Source organism: Pelophylax lessonae (assembly GCF_965119305.1).
Source record: "Pelophylax lessonae genome assembly, chromosome: 7".
Classification (NCBI taxonomy): domain Eukaryota; kingdom Metazoa; phylum Chordata; class Amphibia; order Anura; family Ranidae; genus Pelophylax; species Pelophylax lessonae.
In genome coordinates this window covers 65,904,110-65,924,479 of record NC_138774.1, presented here as the reverse complement: position 1 = coordinate 65,924,479, position 20,370 = coordinate 65,904,110, and the positions used below count along the sequence as shown (strand labels likewise).

Here is a 20,370-nt window from a genome sequence, read left to right as displayed (position 1 = left end):
TGTCATTATTGCTGCAGCAGCTTCTATACACATTACAGGTGTGCCACTTTACAGGCAGATTAAGGGGACCCCCCAGACATTATATTTAAATACATTTTTCATTTTACGGTTATTTCTCATTTTTATGGTTTCCTGATTGAGGAGACATCACAGGCGTCTCCCAAGGAGGCTGGTTGTCTGTTACCCTGATTGGCATTGCATGCAGTATACCTGGACATAAGAGGAGACACACAAATTCAAGTCCCTTCTTAACCACTTAAGCCCCGGATTTTACTCCCTTCCTGACCAGGGCCTATTTTGCGATTCGGCACTGCGTGACTTTAACGGACAATTGCGCGGGCGTGCGATGCTGTACCTAAACTAATTTGACGTCCTTTTTTTCCCCACAAACGGAGCTTTCTTTTGGTGGTATTTGATTACCTGTGCGATTTTTAATCATGCGCTATAAACAAAAAAAGAGCGACAATTTTGCAAAAATAACAATATTTTTCACATTTTTTATATGAAATTCCCCCCCAAAAAAATGTAAATATCTAAATTTTCTAACATTTTAGGCCAATTTGTTTTCTGCTACATATTTTTGGTAAAAAAAATAGCAAAAAACGTATTTTGATTGGTTTGCGCAAGTTATTGCGTTTACTAACTAAGGGAAAGATTTTTGTCATTTTTGTTGTTTTTTTTTTTTAAAGCGTAATGGCGGCGATCTGCGATTTTTTTTGCGGGACTGCGACATTGGGACGGACAGATCGGACCCTTGACTGACATTTTTGACACTTTTGGGGTTACCAGTGACATTACTACAGTAATCAGTGCTATACATATGCACTGTTACTGTAAAATGACACTGGTAGTGAAGGGGTTAACTTTTTTTTGAGAGGGAGGGGTGGTGTGTGTCCCTAGGGGTGTGATTCTAACTTTGATTGGCTGTGGCTTGAGCTGTAAGAACAATGATCAACGGTCCTACATAGTAGAACTGTATGATCACCATTCTTACACAAGGGAGAATGACAGGCGGCTTGTTTACATTAGCCGCCTGCCTTTCTCCCGGTGTCACGGACGATCGCGAGTGCCCGGCGGACATCGGGTCCACCGGGCAAATGCGCGGGGGGGTCCGTGACCGAGCGGGAGCGCGCATTCGGCGGCGCTCGCTCCCCAGAGCCTCACAGGCTAGCGACGTAGACCTACGTCGCTTTGCCTGTGAGGGGCTGACTGCCGCAGTAAATATACTGTGCGCAGTCGGCAAGTGGTTAACCAATATAAACCCTGAGTGAATATGTGAATTTATTGACGAGGGAACAGAGGTTTGACAATTCTTATGGTCTGGATATCATGTATTTAATGTTACACTCTGCATTGCAGAAAGGTTCCCTCTGACGGAGGAGCATATTGTTTTATGATTGTCTTTGTATCATGATTTTGTATTCTATGATACTTATGTGTCTTTTGTATCAAATAAATTTGGTTTTATCTATTTGTTAGTGTTAATTCCTTTTGGGATCAGCCAGCAAGATGCCTTAAAAGTCCTGTTATCTATATAGGGGAAGAGGATTATTCTTCTTTCCCCTTTCAATCCTTCAGTTCGAAAGTTCATGTCATGTCATGATGTGTGGGTACCTTAAATGTCTGCTATGTAGTTTATTTCTGGTGCTAATCAATCAGATATAATCATCTAAATACAATACCACATAACGCTGACATAGTGCACTTTACATTTTTAAAGACTTTATCTACCAACTAGATGCCATACAGCCCTGTAAGATATTCTTGATGATCCATTAGTTTGTACAAATTTAGGCTACTACCTTCCAATGTTCTAACTAGTGATGTTGCGAACCTAAAATTCGCCGTTCGCGAACGGCGAACGCGAACATCGGCAAATGTTCGCGAACCGGGCGAACCGCCATAGACTTTAATAGGCAGGCGAATTTTAAAGCCCACAGGGACTCTTTCTGGCCACAATAGTAATGGAAAAGTTGTTTCAAGGGGACAAACACCTGGACTGTGGCATGCCGGAGAGGGATCACACAAAAAAAAGTTCTTAAAAATTGTAATTTTTTGATAGAGAGCCAATTATTGGAAAAATTAAAAAAAAAAAAAAATAAATAAAAAATTTCTTTGGATTTAGCATCTGGGGGGTCTAAAAGTGTACCTGTGAAGTTTCAGCTCTGTAGCATGTCCGGAACCAGAAAAAAATATGAATTAGCGTTAGGGCTAGGGTTAGGCTTAGGGCTAGGGTTAGGGTTAGGGTTAGGGCTAGGGTTAGGTTTAGGGTTAGGGTTATTTTTATGGCTAGGCTTAGAGGGTTAAGGTTAGAGGGTTAGGGTTATGGTTAGAGGGTTAGGGTTAGGTTTAGTGTTAGGGGCTAGGGTTAGGGTTACGGTGAGATGCTTAGGGTTAGAGTTAGTAGCCCTACCCCTCTAACTCTAACCCTCTAACCCTAAGCATTAAAAATAACCCTAACCTTAGCCCTAACCCTAACCCTAGCCCTAACCCTAATTCTATTTTTTTCTGGTTCTGGACATGCTACAGAGCTGAAACTTCACAGGTACACTTTTTAGACCCCCCCCCCCCCCCCCAGACAATAAATCCAAAGAAATTTTTTTTTTTTAAGTTTTTTTTTTTTTTTAAGTTTTCCAATAATTGTCTCTCTATCAAAAATGACAATTTTTAAGAACTTTTTTGTGTGATTTAGTGTCTAGGGGGTCTAAAAAGTGTACCTGTGAAGTTTCAGCTCTGTAGCATGTCCGGAACCAGAAAAAAATCCGAATTAGGGTTAGGGCTAGGGTTAGGCTTAGGGCTAGGGTTAGGGCTAGGGTTAGGGTTAGGGTTAGGGTTAGGGTTAGGGCTAGGGTTAGGTTCAGGGTTAGGGTTATTTTTATGGCTAGGCTTAGAGGGTTAGGGTTAAGGTTAGAGGGTTAGGGTTATGGTTAGAGGGTTAGGGTTAGGTTTAGTGTTAGGGGCTAGGGTTAGGGTTACGGTGAGATACTTAGGGTTAGACTTAGTAGCCCTACCCCTACCCCTCTAACTCTAACCCTAAGCACTAAAAATAACCCTAACCTTAGCCCTAGCCCTAACCCTAACCCTAGCCCTAACCCTAATTCTATTTTTTTTCTGGTTCTGGACATGCTACAGAGCTGAAACTTCACAGGTACACTTTTTAGACCCCCCAGACAATAAATCCAAAGAAATTTTTTTTTTTTAATTTTTTTTTTTAAGTTTTCCAATAATTGTCTCTCTATCAAAAATGACAATTTTTAAGAACTTTTTTTTGTGTGATTTAGTGTCTAGGGGGTCTAAAATGTGTACCTGTGAAGTTTCATCTCTGTAGCATGTCCAGAACCAGAAAAAAAGATAATTTTTCAGTAGAGCAGGGATGGTGGGAACCCCTTTTACACCTATATGATCGTTTTTTCCTGGTTCTGGACATGCTGCAGAGCTGAAACTTCACAGGTACACTTTTTAGACCCCCCCCAAACAATAAATCCAAAGAAATGTTTTTTTTGTTAAGTTTTTTTTTTTTTCCCAATAATTGGCTCTCTATCAAAAATGACAATTTTTAAGATCTTTTTTGTGTGATTTGGTGTATAGGGGGTCTAAAAAGTGTACCTGTGAAGTTTCAGCTCTGTAGCATGTCCAGAACCAGAAAAAAAAGATAATTTTTCAGTAGAGCAGGGATGGTGGGAACCCCTTTTACACCTATATGAATTTTTTTTTCTGGTTCTGGACATGCTACATATATATATATATATATATATATATATATATATATATATTAAAAAAATACTCAAATACCAGCCCTCAAAGGGGCTTTTGGGGACAATATATATATATATATATATATATATATATCACAGAACAAAAAAAATTACACAAATACCAACCCTCAAAAGGGCTTTTGGGGACAATAGATATATATATATATATATCACAGAACAAAAAAAATTACACAAATACCAGCCCTCAAAAGGGCTTTTGGGGACAATAGATATATATATATATATATATATATATATATATATATATATATATATATATATATCACAGAACAAAAAAAATTACACAAATACCAGCCCTCAAAAGGGCTTTTGGGGACAATAGATATATATATATCCAAAAAAAACCTCAAATACCAGCCCTAGGAAGGGCTTTTTGGGGTGGTGTCCTTACAGCAGGAGTGTACCAAGAACACTGGCTAACAAGACCGGGAACTGTCCCTAGCTATAACAGCAGCAGCAGCACCAGCACTTTCCCTGCTCTCAGTAACACAGAAATGATCTAAAATGGATGCTGCCCTTGCTTATTTATAGGAGGTGGGAGGGTGTGGGAGGGAGGTATGCTGATTGGCCTGGAATGTGTCTGCTGACTGTGATGTTCAGGGTCAAAGTTTGCCTCAATGATGATGTATAGGAGGCGGACCGAACATCGCATATGTTCGCCCGCAGCGGCGAACGCGAACATGCGAAGTTCGCCGGGAACTGTTCGCCGGCGAACAGTTCTGTACATCTCTAGTTCTAACAAGACTTGACCACTAACATGACCATGACTCATTTCTAATATACCCTCCACATATATAGGACACCAAAGTGTGTTGTCTTTTACCGTAGCCTTGGAAGACTCTATCTACCGTTGGCTGTCTTCCTCGTCCTGTAAAGTCTTCTCCATGATCCACCAGTGCCTCCTTCACTGCATCAAAGCCGCAAAACACGACCACAGGGCGCGGGCCAAAGTAGAAGGTGTAAACTGAGCCGTATTGCTTACCCAGCTGTGTACAGAAGATAGCAAACATTGAAAAAAGCTTCTTAGAGGGTTTTATATATGTGTTTTATGTATAAAACTGCAAGACACATACATTTCTCATGCACAAAACACACACAAGGCCTACACATGCCATCTACTAACTCCGGATGCTGTGTTTAGGAGTATTTCATGGCTTAAGGGTGCCCCAGGGCACTTGCCTCAAAAGATTTTTTTTTTCTTCCACAATCCATATCTCCCTCCCATCCATGCACACCCCCCAGGAGCCCCAATTTTCTAAATATCTCCATATATCATACACACTATCTCACAAAAGTGAGTACACCCCTCACATTTTTGTAAATATTTTATTGTATCTTTTCATGTGACAACACTGAAGAAATCACACTTTGCTACAATGTAAAGTAGTGTGTGTACAGCTTGTATAGCAGTGTACATTTTCTGTCCCCTCAAAATAACTCAACACACAGCCATTAATGTCTAAGTGAAAATGTCCAAATTGGGCCCAATTAAACATTTTCCCTCCCCAGTGTCATGTGACTCGTTAGTGTTACAAGGGTTCAGGTGTGAATGGGGAGCAGGTGTGTTAAATTTGGTGTTATCACTCTCACTCTCTCACACTGGTCACTAGAGGTTCAACATGGCACCTCACGGCAAAGAACTCTCTGAGGATCTGAAAAAAAGATTTTTTGCCCTACATAAAGATGGCCTAGGCTATAAGAATATTGCCAAGACCCTGAAATTGAGCTGCAGCATGGTGGCCAAGACCATACAGCGGTTTAACAGGACAGGTTCCACTCGGAACAGGCCTCACCACGGTCGACAAAAGAAGTTTAGTACACATGCTCAGCTTAATATCCAAAGGTTGTCTTTGCAAAATAGACAAATGAGTGCAGTCAGCATTGCTGCAGAGGTTGAAGGGGTGGGGGGTCAGCCTGTCAGTGCTCAGACCATACACCACACACTGCATCTACTTGGTCTGCATAGCTGTCATCTCAGAAGGAACCCTGTTCTAAAGATGATGCACAAGAAAGCCTGCAAACAGTTTGCTGAAGACAAGCAGGCTAAGGACATGGATTACTGGAACCATGTCCTGTAGTCTGAAGAGACCAAGATAAACGTATTTGGTTCAGATGGTGTCAAGCATATGTGGTGGCAACCAGGTGAGGAGTACAAAAACAAGTGTGTCTTGCCTACATGGTGGTGGGAGTGTCAACTTCTGGGACATGCTGCCGGTGCTGGGGAGCTACAGTTCATTGAGGGAACCATGAATGCCAAAATGTACTGTGACATACTGAAGCAGAGCATGATCCACTCCCTTCAGAGACTGGACCACAGGGCAGTATTCCAACTGATAACGGCCCCAAACACACCTCCAAGATGGCCACTGCCTTGCTAAAGAAGCTGAGGGTAAAGGTGATGGATTGGCCAAGCATGTCTCCAGACCTAAACCCTATTAAACATCTGTAGGGCATCCTCAAATGCAAGGTGGAGGAACGCAAGGTCTCTAACATCCACCAGCTCCGTAATGTCATCATGGAGGAGTAGAAGAGGACTCCAGTGGCAACCTGTGAAGCTCTGGTGAACTCCATGCCCAAGAGGGTTAAGGCAGTGCTGGAACTAATGGGTACCTCACAAAATATTGACATTTTGAGCCCAATTTGGACATTTTAACTTAGGGGTGTACTCACTTTTGTTGCCAGCGGTTTAGACATTAATAGCTGTGGGTTGAGTTATTTTGAGGGGACAGCAAATTTACACTGTTATACAAGCTGTACACTCACTACTACATTGTAGCAAAGTTTCATTTTTTTAGTGTTGTCACATGAAAAGATATAATAAAATATTTTCAAAAATGTGAGGGGTCTACTCACTTTTGTGAGATACTGTTAGTCCTGTATGAGTGCGTTCAAACTGTGGATAATTTATATTTATATTTAATTTGTATTTTTTATTTATTATTTTGTCATTTATCATTATTTCTTTTTTATTGGTCGTTCTAATCCCTAATGTCTAATGTTTTGTTATGATCAAATAATATCATGTTAAGGCTACATTCCCACCTGAGCGTAGCGTTTTTCGCGCGTTTTTTACCGCGATTTTACTGCGATTTTTGCGGCGTTTTTTACCGCGATTTTACCGCGATTTTTACCGCGATTTTTGTGCAGGCGTTTTTAGATTGAATAGAGATCAATGGAAAATGCCTGTAATCTGCCCAAAAAGAAGCTCATGTACTTTTTTGAGCGTTGTGCGTTTTGTATACAGCGTCAAAACGCTCAGATGTGAACAGGGGCCATTTAAATGAATAGGATTTGTCTTGTTGGGCGTTTTGAGAGCTGATCCTAGAGCAGAAAAACGCCCCAAAAACGCCCCAAAACGCCTAGATGTGAACGGAGCCTAACAATTGTGAACAACTTACAATTTGGATTCCGAGTAACCCTATTTTATTATCAATCATTGTCTATGATATAGTGTTACACCATCATACATATTCTTAGTGTGTATAAAGGTACCCCTAAATCCATTAATGCTGCACTCTATTTATTTATATATTTTACATTCCATTCTTTACTTATTATTTTTTAACATGTTATATAGTCTCAAAATCATGGACTTCTTAATTATAGTGACCTTCGTGTCTTATTTAGAATTTTCCCATACCTGGAGGAGCCACCGCAGCGTATGACCCAGCGGCTACCTTCCATCTCCATATAAGCCCACATCTAACATGGCGCTGCATAGGCCTGATGAAGGAGCGCATGCTCCGCAAGCGATTCACCCATGACACCCCATCACATCTGGGAAGTGACGTCAGGAGGAGTCTTCCATGCGTTCCACATCCTCAGGAAGTGCTGGCATCCACCGCAGGGTCCCTATGAGCCACAGCCGCAACAGGCCATCCTGAACTATCGCTCCACTGACAGGGATGAATTTTCAGTTCTAACTACATGCCCTTGATGTTTTAACCCTCGTGAGTAACATTCTTGTGATTTCCAATAAACCCCATATACGTTGCACTTAGTATGGCACTTGTGTTCTTTCCTTAGCTATCTCCTAAAACTTGTGGACAGCCTTCCCAAAAGAGTTGAAGCTTTTATAGCTGCAAAGGGTGGGCCAACTCAATAATGAACCCTACGGACTAAGACTGGGATGCCATTAAAGTTCATGTGCGTGTAAAGGCAGGTGTCCCAATACATTTGGTAATATAGTGTGTGAACCGAGCCTTAAAGTGTCTAAATCTTTCTAATCTAGTTTTAACCTAATTAAAAAAAAAATTTTGAGTTTAGATATGTTTAATACTCTTGAATAGGAAAAGGCAAAAGAATCCATGTAATTGATCATTTAACAGATTTGATAAATTGTTTTTTTTGTTTTGTTTTTTCATATCAACACCTAGAAAATCTAGTTGCCATCTTTTTGTATAGCTTGTTCACTGGATTTGGCATGGGGACATATTGCATACCTTTAGCTGCCATTGTGCTCTTGCTGGGTGTCCAGTGTGTCCCTGTGCCTTTGACCACTTTTATACTGGACCAATTCTGGCACTCAGCTCCTTTATGTAAAAATCATAATTTTTTTGCTAGAAAACTACTCAGAACCCCCAAACATTATATATTTCTTTTTAGCAGAGACCCTAGGGAAAAAAACTTTTGATGTCACACGGTATTTGCGCAACAATTTTTCAAACTCGTTATTTTTGGAAAAAAAACTGTTTTATGAATTAAAAAAAAAAAAACACTAAAGATAGTCCATTTTTTTTGTGTAATGTGAAAGATGATGTTTTGCTGAGTAAATAGATACCTAACATGTCACGCTTTAAAATTGCGCACACTCTTGGAATGGCCCCAAACTTCGGTAATTAAAAATCTCCATTGGCAATGCTTTAAAATGTTTCACAGGTTACCAGTTTAGAATCACAGAGGAGGTCTTGTTCGAGAATTGTTGCTCTTGCTCCGTTTGTGGCGATACCTCACATGTATGGATTAAACGCTGTTTACATATGTGGTCGCGATGTACGTATGAGTTCGCTTCTGCGTGCGAGCACGCGGGGACAGGGGCACTTTACATTTTTTTTTTATTGTTTATTTTATTTATATATATATATATATATATATATATTTTTTTTTTATTATTATTATTTTTTTACACTTTCGCTTCAGTTTTCTTTTTTTTTTTTTTTATATCACTTTTATTCCTATTACAAGGAATGTAAACCTCCCTTGTTATAGGAATAGTGCATGTCAGCTCCTTTTTTGTGGAGATATCTGGGGTCAATAAGACCTCAGATTTCTCCTACAGGCAGGAAAGCCTGAAATAAAAAAATAAATAAATAAAAAAAAACGATCTTGGCTATCCAGCCGAGATCACTGCAGTATTGACAACTGCCAGGCCTATGTACAACAATGGTTTGGTAGTGAATTGGCGCAAGAAGAGGTCTCAAAAAAGTCTGGTCCTGGGGACCCGGGGGAGGGGGGGAAGGGAGAAGGGAAACACCAGGGGTGGGGGGACCCCCAAACAGTTCAGGGGGTAGCTGTCCACTGTAGCGGCTGCCGGCGGAAGAGACAGAAGAGATCTCTGGGGGGAAACAAGAGGGAAGACAGCGCAGCGCCTTCTAAGTGCAGCAAGACATTTATTGAAGTATGTGCAGCAGTATTACACTCACATTTAGTCAGTGAATAAGATGCAGTTAGTCAAATAATGTTGATCATCAGGAGCATCACTGGAGCGGGTCCTGGTGGTGGAGGCAGTGGATCCCGGTGAGAGTGGCAGGGGGGTTCCTCCGTGTGTACAGGGATGGCCTTGGTGGTGTCCGTGGGCTCCTCGTCAACTGGTGGAATGCTGGCACTCGTGGGTCCTGGGATCCTGACGTCACTCCTGGCGGTGATGCGGGATGCTACGGCGACGCGTTATCGGAGCATGCGCTCCTTCTTCAGGCCGGGGATGCACCATGTTTGGACAGGGCATTTATGCAGTGATAAGGACGGTGGCTCAGGGGAGGCAAAAAGCATGGCGTGAAAGTCTGCAATAGGTGGAATATCGGTGTTTGGCCACTAGGTGGGGTGTGTGGGTACACAAACTGATGTGGTAAAATGCATGGGGAGGGGAATAATAGACCATGTGGGAAACTATAGTGTAATAGGACCGTAGTTGAAAACTGAAAAGGGGGGGGGTTTGTTTTGGGGGTTTTTTCACTGGGAGGGATGGAGATGACAAGGGGGGGGGGGGTTTGGGGGGATTATGTGTATAAGTGTCACAGATATGTGTTGCTGTATGTATGGTGCTATGGGATAAGAATAGGGTACATGGTTTGGGCACGGGGACATATGGGGGGGGGGGGAGGGGAAGGACATGTTGGGTGTTGGGGGGGTGAAGGAGGGGAAGATGTGAAGGAAAAAAAAAACGCATGTATCAATAACTGGGGACGGTTTTGGTTGTAGCTGTTTTGGGGGGGGGTTGTGGGGGTTTTTGTTTTCACGGGCAGTTTAATCCGGGGGGGGGGAATGGAAGGGTGGTGTGTAGTCTTAGCAAAAAAAAAAAAACGCACAAATCAATTAATATCAAATCCGAACTTTTGCAACAGGTGATGGGGGGGGGGGTGGCTGGGGATGGTTTTGGTTGGGGTTGTAGCTGTTTGGGGGGGGGGGGGGGAAGGGTTGTGGGGGTATACAACACCCTGCTGTCCTCTCCCACCAGCCATGATCTGCCTGCATTGCATTGAGAAGCACTGAGACTCAGTGATGACTTCACTGACTCTAAAATAATGTACTGTATGTAATGAAAACAGAAAGGATTTATTAAAATGTCATTAGCATGTATACCAATAGTAGTTAAAAATTATAGATAACTTTAAAGGCACCTTTACCAAAAAACTGACTATGCAGATAAGGGGCCCCTGTAGATAAAAACAAATTGTGCAGCTTTGACCAAGTTTGAATAATGCCCTTGCTTTAGGTGTAGGCCCCTTACATACCTCATAAAGCTTAACTGAGAAAAGGATGCATCCCCCCAGCCTTCATTGTTAGGACATTGCTAAGACAAGCCCAGCTGATATTGTTCACCTCAACCATCATAGGAATCAACTCTTTCTCTAATTCAAACGCCCCTTTCAAACATTTTCTCTCCCCTGATACATTAGCTCCTAGCTTGGTGTTTGAGAGCTCGCTCCTCTGAGGTGAACAGTAACAGCTGGGAATGTCTTAGCATTGTCTTAGCAAAAATGAACAGGGTAGTACAGGATGATACATCTCTGGGAGATTTTCAGTCAGGTTTCCAGAGGTACATAAATGGCCTACACCTACAGCAAGGGCATTCAACTTTGGTCAAAGCTTCACAATTTAGTTCTATCTACCAGAGGCGTAACTAGAACCTTCAGGGCCCCGGTGCAAGAAACCATGAAGGGCCCCCTGGACCCCTAGCCGGGGCCCTTCCTTTCAAGCCTGGGGCTCTTCCCACTGATCCTGTGGCCCTTTACTCTCATTATTACGGTCTTGCAGCGAGACCCTTTCACAAGTTCTGCAGTGGGCCCCCTTCCTGCCATCTTGGGGTCTCCTCACGGTGGTGGGATGCCAGGGCCCAGTTGCAAGTGTGACCTTTGCGATCCTGGAAGTTCACCCACTGGTGTCAGTAGTTTTTATCTTTTGGTATTTTATTTTATTATTTTTTATCGTTTTATTTTATTTTTTTTACAATCTCACTGACTATGACTCTGTCCAGTCAGAAAAAGAAGGAGCTGGTAAATTACATATTTACCGACCCCTTCCTGGTTCTCTATTGTGATACATCCCCTGCTGCAGCCGGCAGGAGAGGGGAGGGAGACCAGGGGTAGAACACAGGTGCCCAGAGACAGCAAAACACAAGTGAACTGGATAAGAGGAGTGGTGGGGGCAGCATACAGTGGAACCAATCTCCTCCATTTTCCTCCTGCAGCTACAGGAGGAAAAAGAAGGACTGTGATTTCTCTGCATGCTGCCCCCGCCGCCCCTCCTATCCAGGTGTACAGGGGAGCCGCACAGGCCCCCTGCAGCATGGGGCCCAGTTGCAATTGCAACCCCTGTAGTTACGCCCCTGCTATCTACAGGTTCCCCCTACCTGCATAGGACGTTTTTTGGTAAACTATGCCATCAAGAACAGTCCCTAATAGTTTCAGACAGTGAGCTTTTGTGTGCTGAGGTGATTTCCATCATGTTGGGCAATCTATTCAAAATGAATACTCTGTAACGCACAATGACACACACAATTTCCAGTTCCGCTGCATTTTTGCACCACAATGCACACAGAAGAGAAAGTGGAAGTAAAACAAACCCCAATGTTGGTGCCACTGATAGTAATAGTAACTTCAGTATTGGTGTCAGTGGATGCATCATAAATACCCATCATTGTTGTTAGTGGATGCAAATTTAATCTCTGGCATTAATGTCAGTGACTACAATAATAAACCCCAGCATTAATGTCAGTGATGCAATAATAACCCCCAGCAATAGTGTCAGTGACTGCAATAATAAACTCCAGCATTAATATCAGTGACTGCAATAATAAACCTCACCATTAGTGTCAGTGCCTGCAATAATAACCCCCCAGCATTAGTGTCAGTGACTGTAGTTATAACCCCCCAGCATTAGTGTCAGTGACTATTATAATAACCCCCAACATTGGTGTCGGTGACTGCAATAATAAACCTCACCATTAGTGTCAGTGACTGCAATAATAGCCCCCAACATTAATGTCAAGGACTGCAATAATAAACCTCAGCATTAGTGTCAGTGACTACAATAATAACCCCCAGCATGTCAGGGACTGCAATAATAAACCTCCGCATTAGTGTCAGTGACTGTAATAATAACCCCCAGCATTAGTGTCAGTGACTACAATAATAACCCCCAGCATTAATGTCAGTGACTACAATAATAACCCCCAGCATTAATATCAGTGACTGCAATAATAAACCTCAGCATTAGTGTCAGTGACTGCAATAATAATCCTCACCATTAGTGTCAGTGACTGTAATAATAACCCCCAACAATAATGTCAGGGACTGCAATAATAAATCCCATCATTAGTGTCAGTGACTATAATAATAACCCCCAGCATGTCAGGGACTGCAATAATAAACCACTGCATTTGTGTGAGTGACTGCAATAATAACCCCCAGCATTAGTGTCAGTGACTACAATAATAACCCCCAACAGTGTCAGTGAATGACTTCAATAATAACCCCCAACATTAGTGTCAGTGACTACAACATTAACCCCCAACATTAGTGTCAGTGACTACAATAATAACCCCCAGCATTAGTATCAGTGATTGCAATAATAACCCCCAGCATTGGTGTCAGTGACTGCAATAATAAGCCTCAACAGTAAACATCAATAGTAGTGTTACTAACCAAACCCAAACATTGACGGCCAGTGGCAGAGCTGTTAACCCCTGTTTGCACTAGTGGTCAGTCACAGTACTATTTAACTCCCCCACAGTGGCGCTCAGTACGAGTATTATTTAACCCCCATCCTTACCCCCCCATTGGTGGCCAGAGGCAGAGTTTTTTGTAAAAGTACCCAACAGGTGGCAGACCCAGCCCAGGACACGGTGGAGTGCAGAAAGCCACACGTGGACCTTCTTCTATAGTGTAGATGAAGGGAGGAGGGAGGAACCGGGGATAGAAAAATATATGTAAACTTCAACTTTAAAACAGAACAAAGGGCTAAAATGACCGATGTTTTAAACACTGTTTCTCATTGCTCTTATACTGGCTGCATACAGTTTGTAAGAAATCTCAATGGAAATGCCTTTTTTATAGTCTTTCAAGCGATCACACGATGGACCACAAAGCTCCAGTGGGTGTGATGTCTTTGTCTGGTTGAGTCTGGTTGAGTGTTATAGGTAGTTCCATTGAACTGTCTTACATACTGTATGTGGCAGATATAAAAGCAAGTAGTTAAGATGTGGGTTATTGAAGCCTTTTTGTCTATTTTAGGGTAGAGACTACAGTACCTCAAAATACACACTCTTTATAAATATATTATACTTTCCCTTTAGAAGTGAAATCAACTAACCTCCATGAGAGTATTTGCCATGTCTCCATTCCTGACCTGTAGAAGATTCCCAATCAGCGGGAGTGGGGTAGGACCCGGAGGAAGTCGTCCCCTGCTAGACATATGGTTCCAGATAAAATACAGAATTATAAAACAAAGCACAGCAGAGAGGAAAAGAGTCCCATATTCCGATGCCTCCATGTTTGTTAATGAAAGATTTCATATACAACTGCAGCTTCTGTGTTTACATGGACTTTATCCAAGAGGCCAGAATCCTGAGTTCTCTGAATCCTGCTGTGTTTGCTGATTGGATATTTGCCAGTTATTCTTTCAAGAGCTCATAGAGAATAGGAGGAAGGGGGCACACACTGGGTACTCTCTAGGAAAGCAAATTCAATTTACAAATGCAATCTTGGCAGTTAAACTGGATGCAAACAAAAGCTGAATTAAAACAGCTTCAAAAAAATGTAATAGGTCACTAATTTTTATTTATTTTTTCTTATACCAAAACGAAGGTTTTGAGTGAGACCAATTACTATTTGATTTTTGTATCTAATTGTTTTTTTCAATGTACGTATAAAGGAAACTTGTCATGAGAGAATTTCTGCATGTAGCCAGTTATTTAAGTCCTTTAGAATTTTAAGTAGAAGTATACTGTATATAAAAAATTACAAACGTTTAATGATGCAGTGATACATCTATATTAAGGATGGGGCAAAGGACCCCCTGTTCGGTTCGCACCAGAACCTTCGAACATCGCAAAAGTTTGCAACCGAATAATGAACCCCATTGAAGTCTATGGGACCCCAATAGTAAAAATCAAAAGTGCCCATTTAGAACGCTTATATGCAAATAATTGGGCATACAATATTTATGGGGGTCTGGGCACTGCCCTGGGGGGCAGGTATCAATAAAGAAAAAAGTTTGTAAAAAAACATCATTTTTAAATGCACAGTAATTTACTGATGCTTAAAATGAAAGCATCAAAATGAGAAATAACGATAAAAATAATTCCTTTCAATATAGTGCCTGGGGGGTGTTAGCTCAATTCTCGTCAGGAGGCAATCACGATGATATTACAGCCCTTCAGTTACTACCCTCCCAATAGATGGATTTCCCCTCCAACCAGCTGGGAGTTATGACGACACATCGTACTCAAACTTCGTGCAGTCACAACTAACTTTATTGAATGTGAAGCTCCTATTTAAAGCATATTTGTTGAGCAGGAAAAGACTGCTCCAAACCGGTTTTACAGTTCATCAGTCGAATTACATATCAGACAGAACAATACATGAATGGGCCTTTGGTTTTGCCATGCATTGTTGTCAATGTGAGGTGTTCCCGTATAATAATATGTGTCCTGTGACCGAGTCGGCCCGGCTGCATTTACTTGTCATGTGTTAATGTAAGCAAGTGTCAAATGTGTTTAGTTGGTGTCCGTAATTTCCATGCGCAGACTTAACTTTGTCAAGTGTCCCAATGAATGAATGAACAGGTGTTTACATGTCGTCTAAATGCAAAACATAGCTGTCTGCTGACCAAGGTGGATGAATGGCTGTCAGTGTCAGCTCGTTAATATGTAAATGCAAGGGCCTACACTTCATCACAGAATGGGCACAAACCGAAATATATATCTGAAAAATCATAAGGCATATTAATACAACCTTTCAACCCAACCTTTGATCCCAGCTTATTCATAACGGTGGGATCACTTAGAGTCTCTGAATAGCACAAAACAGGTGACATTATTCCAAGGTGTATGTAGGCTGGTGACTTGGTTGTGTGCACATAGGGATATAACTTCTTAGAATTCTATCAAATCAAAACAGACATGATCAATGGGGAGGGCCATAGCTTGCAAGAGTCCATGGCCTGAAAAATCCAACTCCATTATTATGGCGATAAAGTCACTACAAATAGACCATGGCAGCACATACCACCTGTTGACGATGGCATGTGATTTTTCAACATGTCCTAAGGCCTTTTCCAGGAAAGGGCAAAAAATAAACCTCCCGTTTTTTTTTAATGAGAGGAAAAAAATTCCCTTTCAACCCTCGTTCAGAGCGGTCAGACCAAGTCCCTGGTGGCTATAACGAAAAAACAATGTCCTTTGTGTCCAATCGGCTTGACTTTGGCTGTAAAAGTGGAGACATGAATGTCTCGTGTCTCTCTCCTTTCCTGGGGTGAGCAAGGGCAAAATGAGGAGAGGTTCTCGGGTGGTGAGCACATGTTGCAAGTAACCAGACAGTGGCTACTAGTGCTCAGCTTGCTACAAAGAGTACCACTGTCGCACGAATGCGACGTCTTCCAGGAGTAGAGGTGTCCGCTGGCATTGTACCAATGCGTCTGTCTAGATCCAGCTGGAATTCGTCTGGTGCTTGTCGTCACAATCTCCAATGATTCGGCTGGTGCTCGTCACAATCTCCAATGATTCGGCTGGTGCTCGTCACAATCTCCGGTAAGTTGTCCTGGGGTCCAGGGGTGGGGCTTCCGTCTGTCGCGATGCGTGGATCCAAGCCGGGGAGTCGTCTGTCAGTACCGCTGTTCTGGTCACTGCTTGAACCGTTGCAGGAGGTCCGTAGGGTCAGTCTAGCGACGTCAGCTTATGGAGGGGCCTTCACCAGGATTCTGTCACCAGGCTTGGATGGGTGGGTTGGTGCACCTGTTGGCAAAGGAAACGAGAGCGAGAGATCACCATAATCACTGTTTAATTTTTCAATTAATTAATTCTGCCACATTTTCCTCTGGCAAAATCTCTAGATATGAGAATAAATGGACTCATGGGGTTGAGACGGGTCTGAAGTCATTCTGACTTTAGCAAGAATAGCAGGTAAGTACAGAGACAAAAATACAAGTTTTACAAGAATGGCAGGAGTATTTTGCGCCACTGGGCTTCTGGCCTATAGACAGGCAGCAAAAATAAATGCTAGTGAAACTACTCGCAGCACTGAGGTTTAGGGCCTACAGGAAGGCAGGTAACAGGAAGGATACTTAATGGCATTGTTTTGGGAGAACACAGCATGTCTACACATGCAACAATGGTGAGGGCCCTTGGAGGGGTTGACCTGCCTTGTATTCCTCCAAAGGTGGAAATGGGTTAAATTGCAGTCCTCTGACTCACCCAAGCAGGAAGCTACCTAGAACTGAGTATCCCTTGCATGGCTAAGATGCTGTGATCACTGAACAACAGGGAGTGAAATTCAAGCTGTCTTGTGTACATGGACAAATAGAGACACACAAAACAGCTAGAAGTCAGTACTCATGCAGACATAAATCTATAAGTGATTGCTCAGTTTGCTTGGTGACACCTGAACAGGAAATTGAAACCCAAATAGCCTTGGAGACACAAAATCTGACTTCAAGGACCATTCATATGCAAAACCTGGGCAGTGAGTCACTTTCAGGATGAAAAGAGATCAACTAATTGAATTCACTGCAGGAGGTTACCTTTAAAATTTTATCAGAGTAGTAACGCTGGCATAAATTCATTTTAATTCTTAGCATACTATCAACAAGCCAACCACTTCCATCCTATTTTTTTTTTTTTTTTTTTTTTGAATGACAGCTTTCTATTCTACTATTTAACAATACAGATTTCACATACTGCACATCTGATAACGTGCTGTGACATATAATGATAATCAGGTCACTAGTTTCCAGAGTTACATATGGTATACGTACACAAATCTGTAAAATTTCATTTGTATCCAAGATTATTATATAAGAGTAGTACTACAGTATCTGCCTGAGCACATTATCCCATACCAACAATCTTGTCAAGAGAAAAGGTAGTAAAAGCATAAGTGCATAAATTCAAAAATTAGTGTTTAGCACCAGAATACAAAAGTATGTACCAATATACCAAAGGAAAACTCTAAAAAAAGACCAGAGATGCTTAATTATCTAAAGCATAGCACCTCATTTATGCCAGAGCTCATATATGTCAAATTTAGAACACATCAAATATGACACCCAATAAATAGAAACTTTCTAACACCCATAAAAACAATCTAATCAATCAGGAAAAAATCTATTTGGAAACAATACTCCCATATGATTGGTTGTTGTTGAAGGCTGTGCTTGGTCGTTCTGAAAATCTCAAATTTCACTTATCTGAGGAATAAGCATCAGAAAGGTTTAGTAACAAAACATTTTACTTTTCCTCCTAAAAATAAACCAACGGTTAGAGGAATTGAGCATACAGTAAGCATATCAAACATTTCCTTCCTAACAGTGCACTTTTCTAATACCAAAAATTGTTGACGTCAAATTAATTATTACCACGTGGATTTCTATATTTTTTTGTTATTATTATGGTATACCATAAACTTAAAGAGAAAAAAAAATTATTATTGTTCACCATGGTTGAAAAAAATGAGCAGCTCAAAACATTAGTAATTTCTCATTTGAAATACAAGAACCCATACGTCACCCATTCTTTAGCAATTCGGAACATTCCTTAAAACTTGTTTTCTCTACAAGGCAAAACTGATCGTTAATTTGTATGACAATACAGCTGTTTACAGTTCTTCTTTCTATTACCTGTGTCACAGACCGAAAGAGGTGGGGGGGGAGGGGGGTTTGTTTGCTAAAAGGGCACTTAGAAAATATATACTTTTTTTTTTTAAAAAGCCAGTGATAAAGAAAGAAAAGTTGGTGACACAAAACCTTAATGATGAAAGTTCAAAATTGCTTACGATTTTTAAGGATAGAAATACAATTTTAGTCCTTAAGGTCACACTTTACACACCAAATATATATTTCCTTGCTTCTAAAAGCTGCCATGACCAGCATAGTACGGCAAAATCACATCACTTTTAAAACATAAGTAATAACCACAAAACAAATTATTATGCAACCAACATTCATTCAATGTTATGAAATGCTTTGTTGATACAGCAGCACCTATAGGGACAGTGTTAAAACGAACACAACATAACGATTCAAGGATCTAAGGTTGCCCATACACGATACAATTTTCATACAATCTTCCTAAACGTAAATTTCATCATTTTCCCGGAATTCTCCTTACCTTGAAAATTTCCCATTATCTTAAGCTCAGAATACAACGTGAGATCAGCTGAGTTTGAAAGTTTATATATCTATGGGTAGTGACATCAGTGTTTATACTTTATTGGAAAAACCTAGTTCCCAACTTATGCGGTTTCCTGCGTCTAAATAATCAGATTTATACATATCCAACTCATGGTCTGCTGATTAACTATCCTTGGTGGGCAAGACTATACCTTCAAGCTCAGCTTAATATCACATACAATCTCCACATACATCTATACAATGGCATGCAATCTTATATAACGACTAAATACACTTAAGTGTCTATACAAATATATACAAGGTTTTTGGAGGGGGAATCCACCATCACACACAGTACTGCTTTGTAACCGGGTTCCAAACCCCATTTTATCTTTGGCGCTTCAGACGCGCTGGAGTACCAGACCCCATCTTTGGGAATTTCAGATTCCCGGGAGTTGCTAAAATTAGCGGTTAACTGGGTACCGTTTATCTGCTCTGACAGTATAGGGTAGTAATAATAATAATAGAAAATATGATTACTTACCCCATACTGTTTTTGGCAGATCCAACTTTCTGACACCAAACTGTTAGCTCAATTCTCGTCAGGAGGCAATCACGATGATATTACAGCCCTTCAGTTACTACCCTCCCAATAGATGGATTTCCCCTCCAACCAGCTGGGAGTTATGACGACACATCGTACTCAAACTTCGTGCAGTCACAACTAACTTTATTGAATGTGAAGCTCCTATTTAAAGCATATTTGTTGAGCAGGAAAAGACTGCTCCAAACCGGTTTTACAGTTCATCAGTCGAATTACATATCAGACAGAACAATACATGAATGGGCCTTTGGTTTTGCCATGCATTTGTGTCAATGTGAGGTGTTCCCGTATAATAATATGTGTCCTGTGACCGAGTCGGCCCGGCTGCATTTACTTGTCATGTGTTAATGTAAGCAAGTGTCAAATGTGTTTAGTTGGTGTCCGTAATTTCCATGCGCAGACTTAACTTTGTCAAGTGTCCCAATGAATGAATGAACAGGTGTTTACATGTCGTCTAAATGCAAAACATAGCTGTCTGCTGACCAAGGTGGATGAATGGCTGTCAGTGTCAGCTCGTTAATATGTAAATGCAAGGGCCTACACTTCATCACAGAATGGGCACAAACCGAAATATATATCTGAAAAATCATAAGGCATATTAATACAACCTTTCAGGGGGTCCCCTTAGTCTACCTGTAAAGTGGCACATCTGTACTGTGTATAGAAGCTGCTGCAGAAATAATTGCATTTATAAAGCCAAAAAACTGCATTTTCCCTGCAAGCTTTCTTTATTTTGTAAACAATGGCTTGGGGAGCCAGTCTGTATGATGAGGCCACAATGTAGTGCACTGGAAACAAGATTAGAGATTTTTTGGATACATTCTGGTGTCTCTTCTGCAGACTGGATAGAAGTAACAGGTGTAAAATTGGTCACTGAAGACAAGTTGCCGATACACTGCGGCTGGGGGAACATGACTGCATATTTGTGTACCAGTGTTCTCCCCTCTC

The 20,370-nt window shown here is 41.3% G+C and overlaps 1 protein-coding gene across 1 annotated transcript in view; it reads right to left on the bottom strand.

The window, feature by feature from the left end:
* Window positions 1-14,074, bottom strand: part of LOC309559469 (cytochrome P450 2G1-like) — a 52,716-nt gene extending 38,642 nt beyond the window's left edge. Inside the window, exons 1-2 of the mRNA XM_082262741.1 lie at window positions 13,806-14,074; window positions 4,600-4,762 (exon numbers count right to left, since the gene is read on the bottom strand). Of these exons, the coding sequence (XP_082118867.1) occupies window positions 4,600-4,762; window positions 13,806-13,985 (343 nt within the window). The 5' untranslated portion in view covers window positions 13,986-14,074. The remainder of the gene's footprint in view (window positions 1-4,599; window positions 4,763-13,805) is intronic.
* Window positions 14,075-20,370: the final 6,296 nt, after the last annotated feature.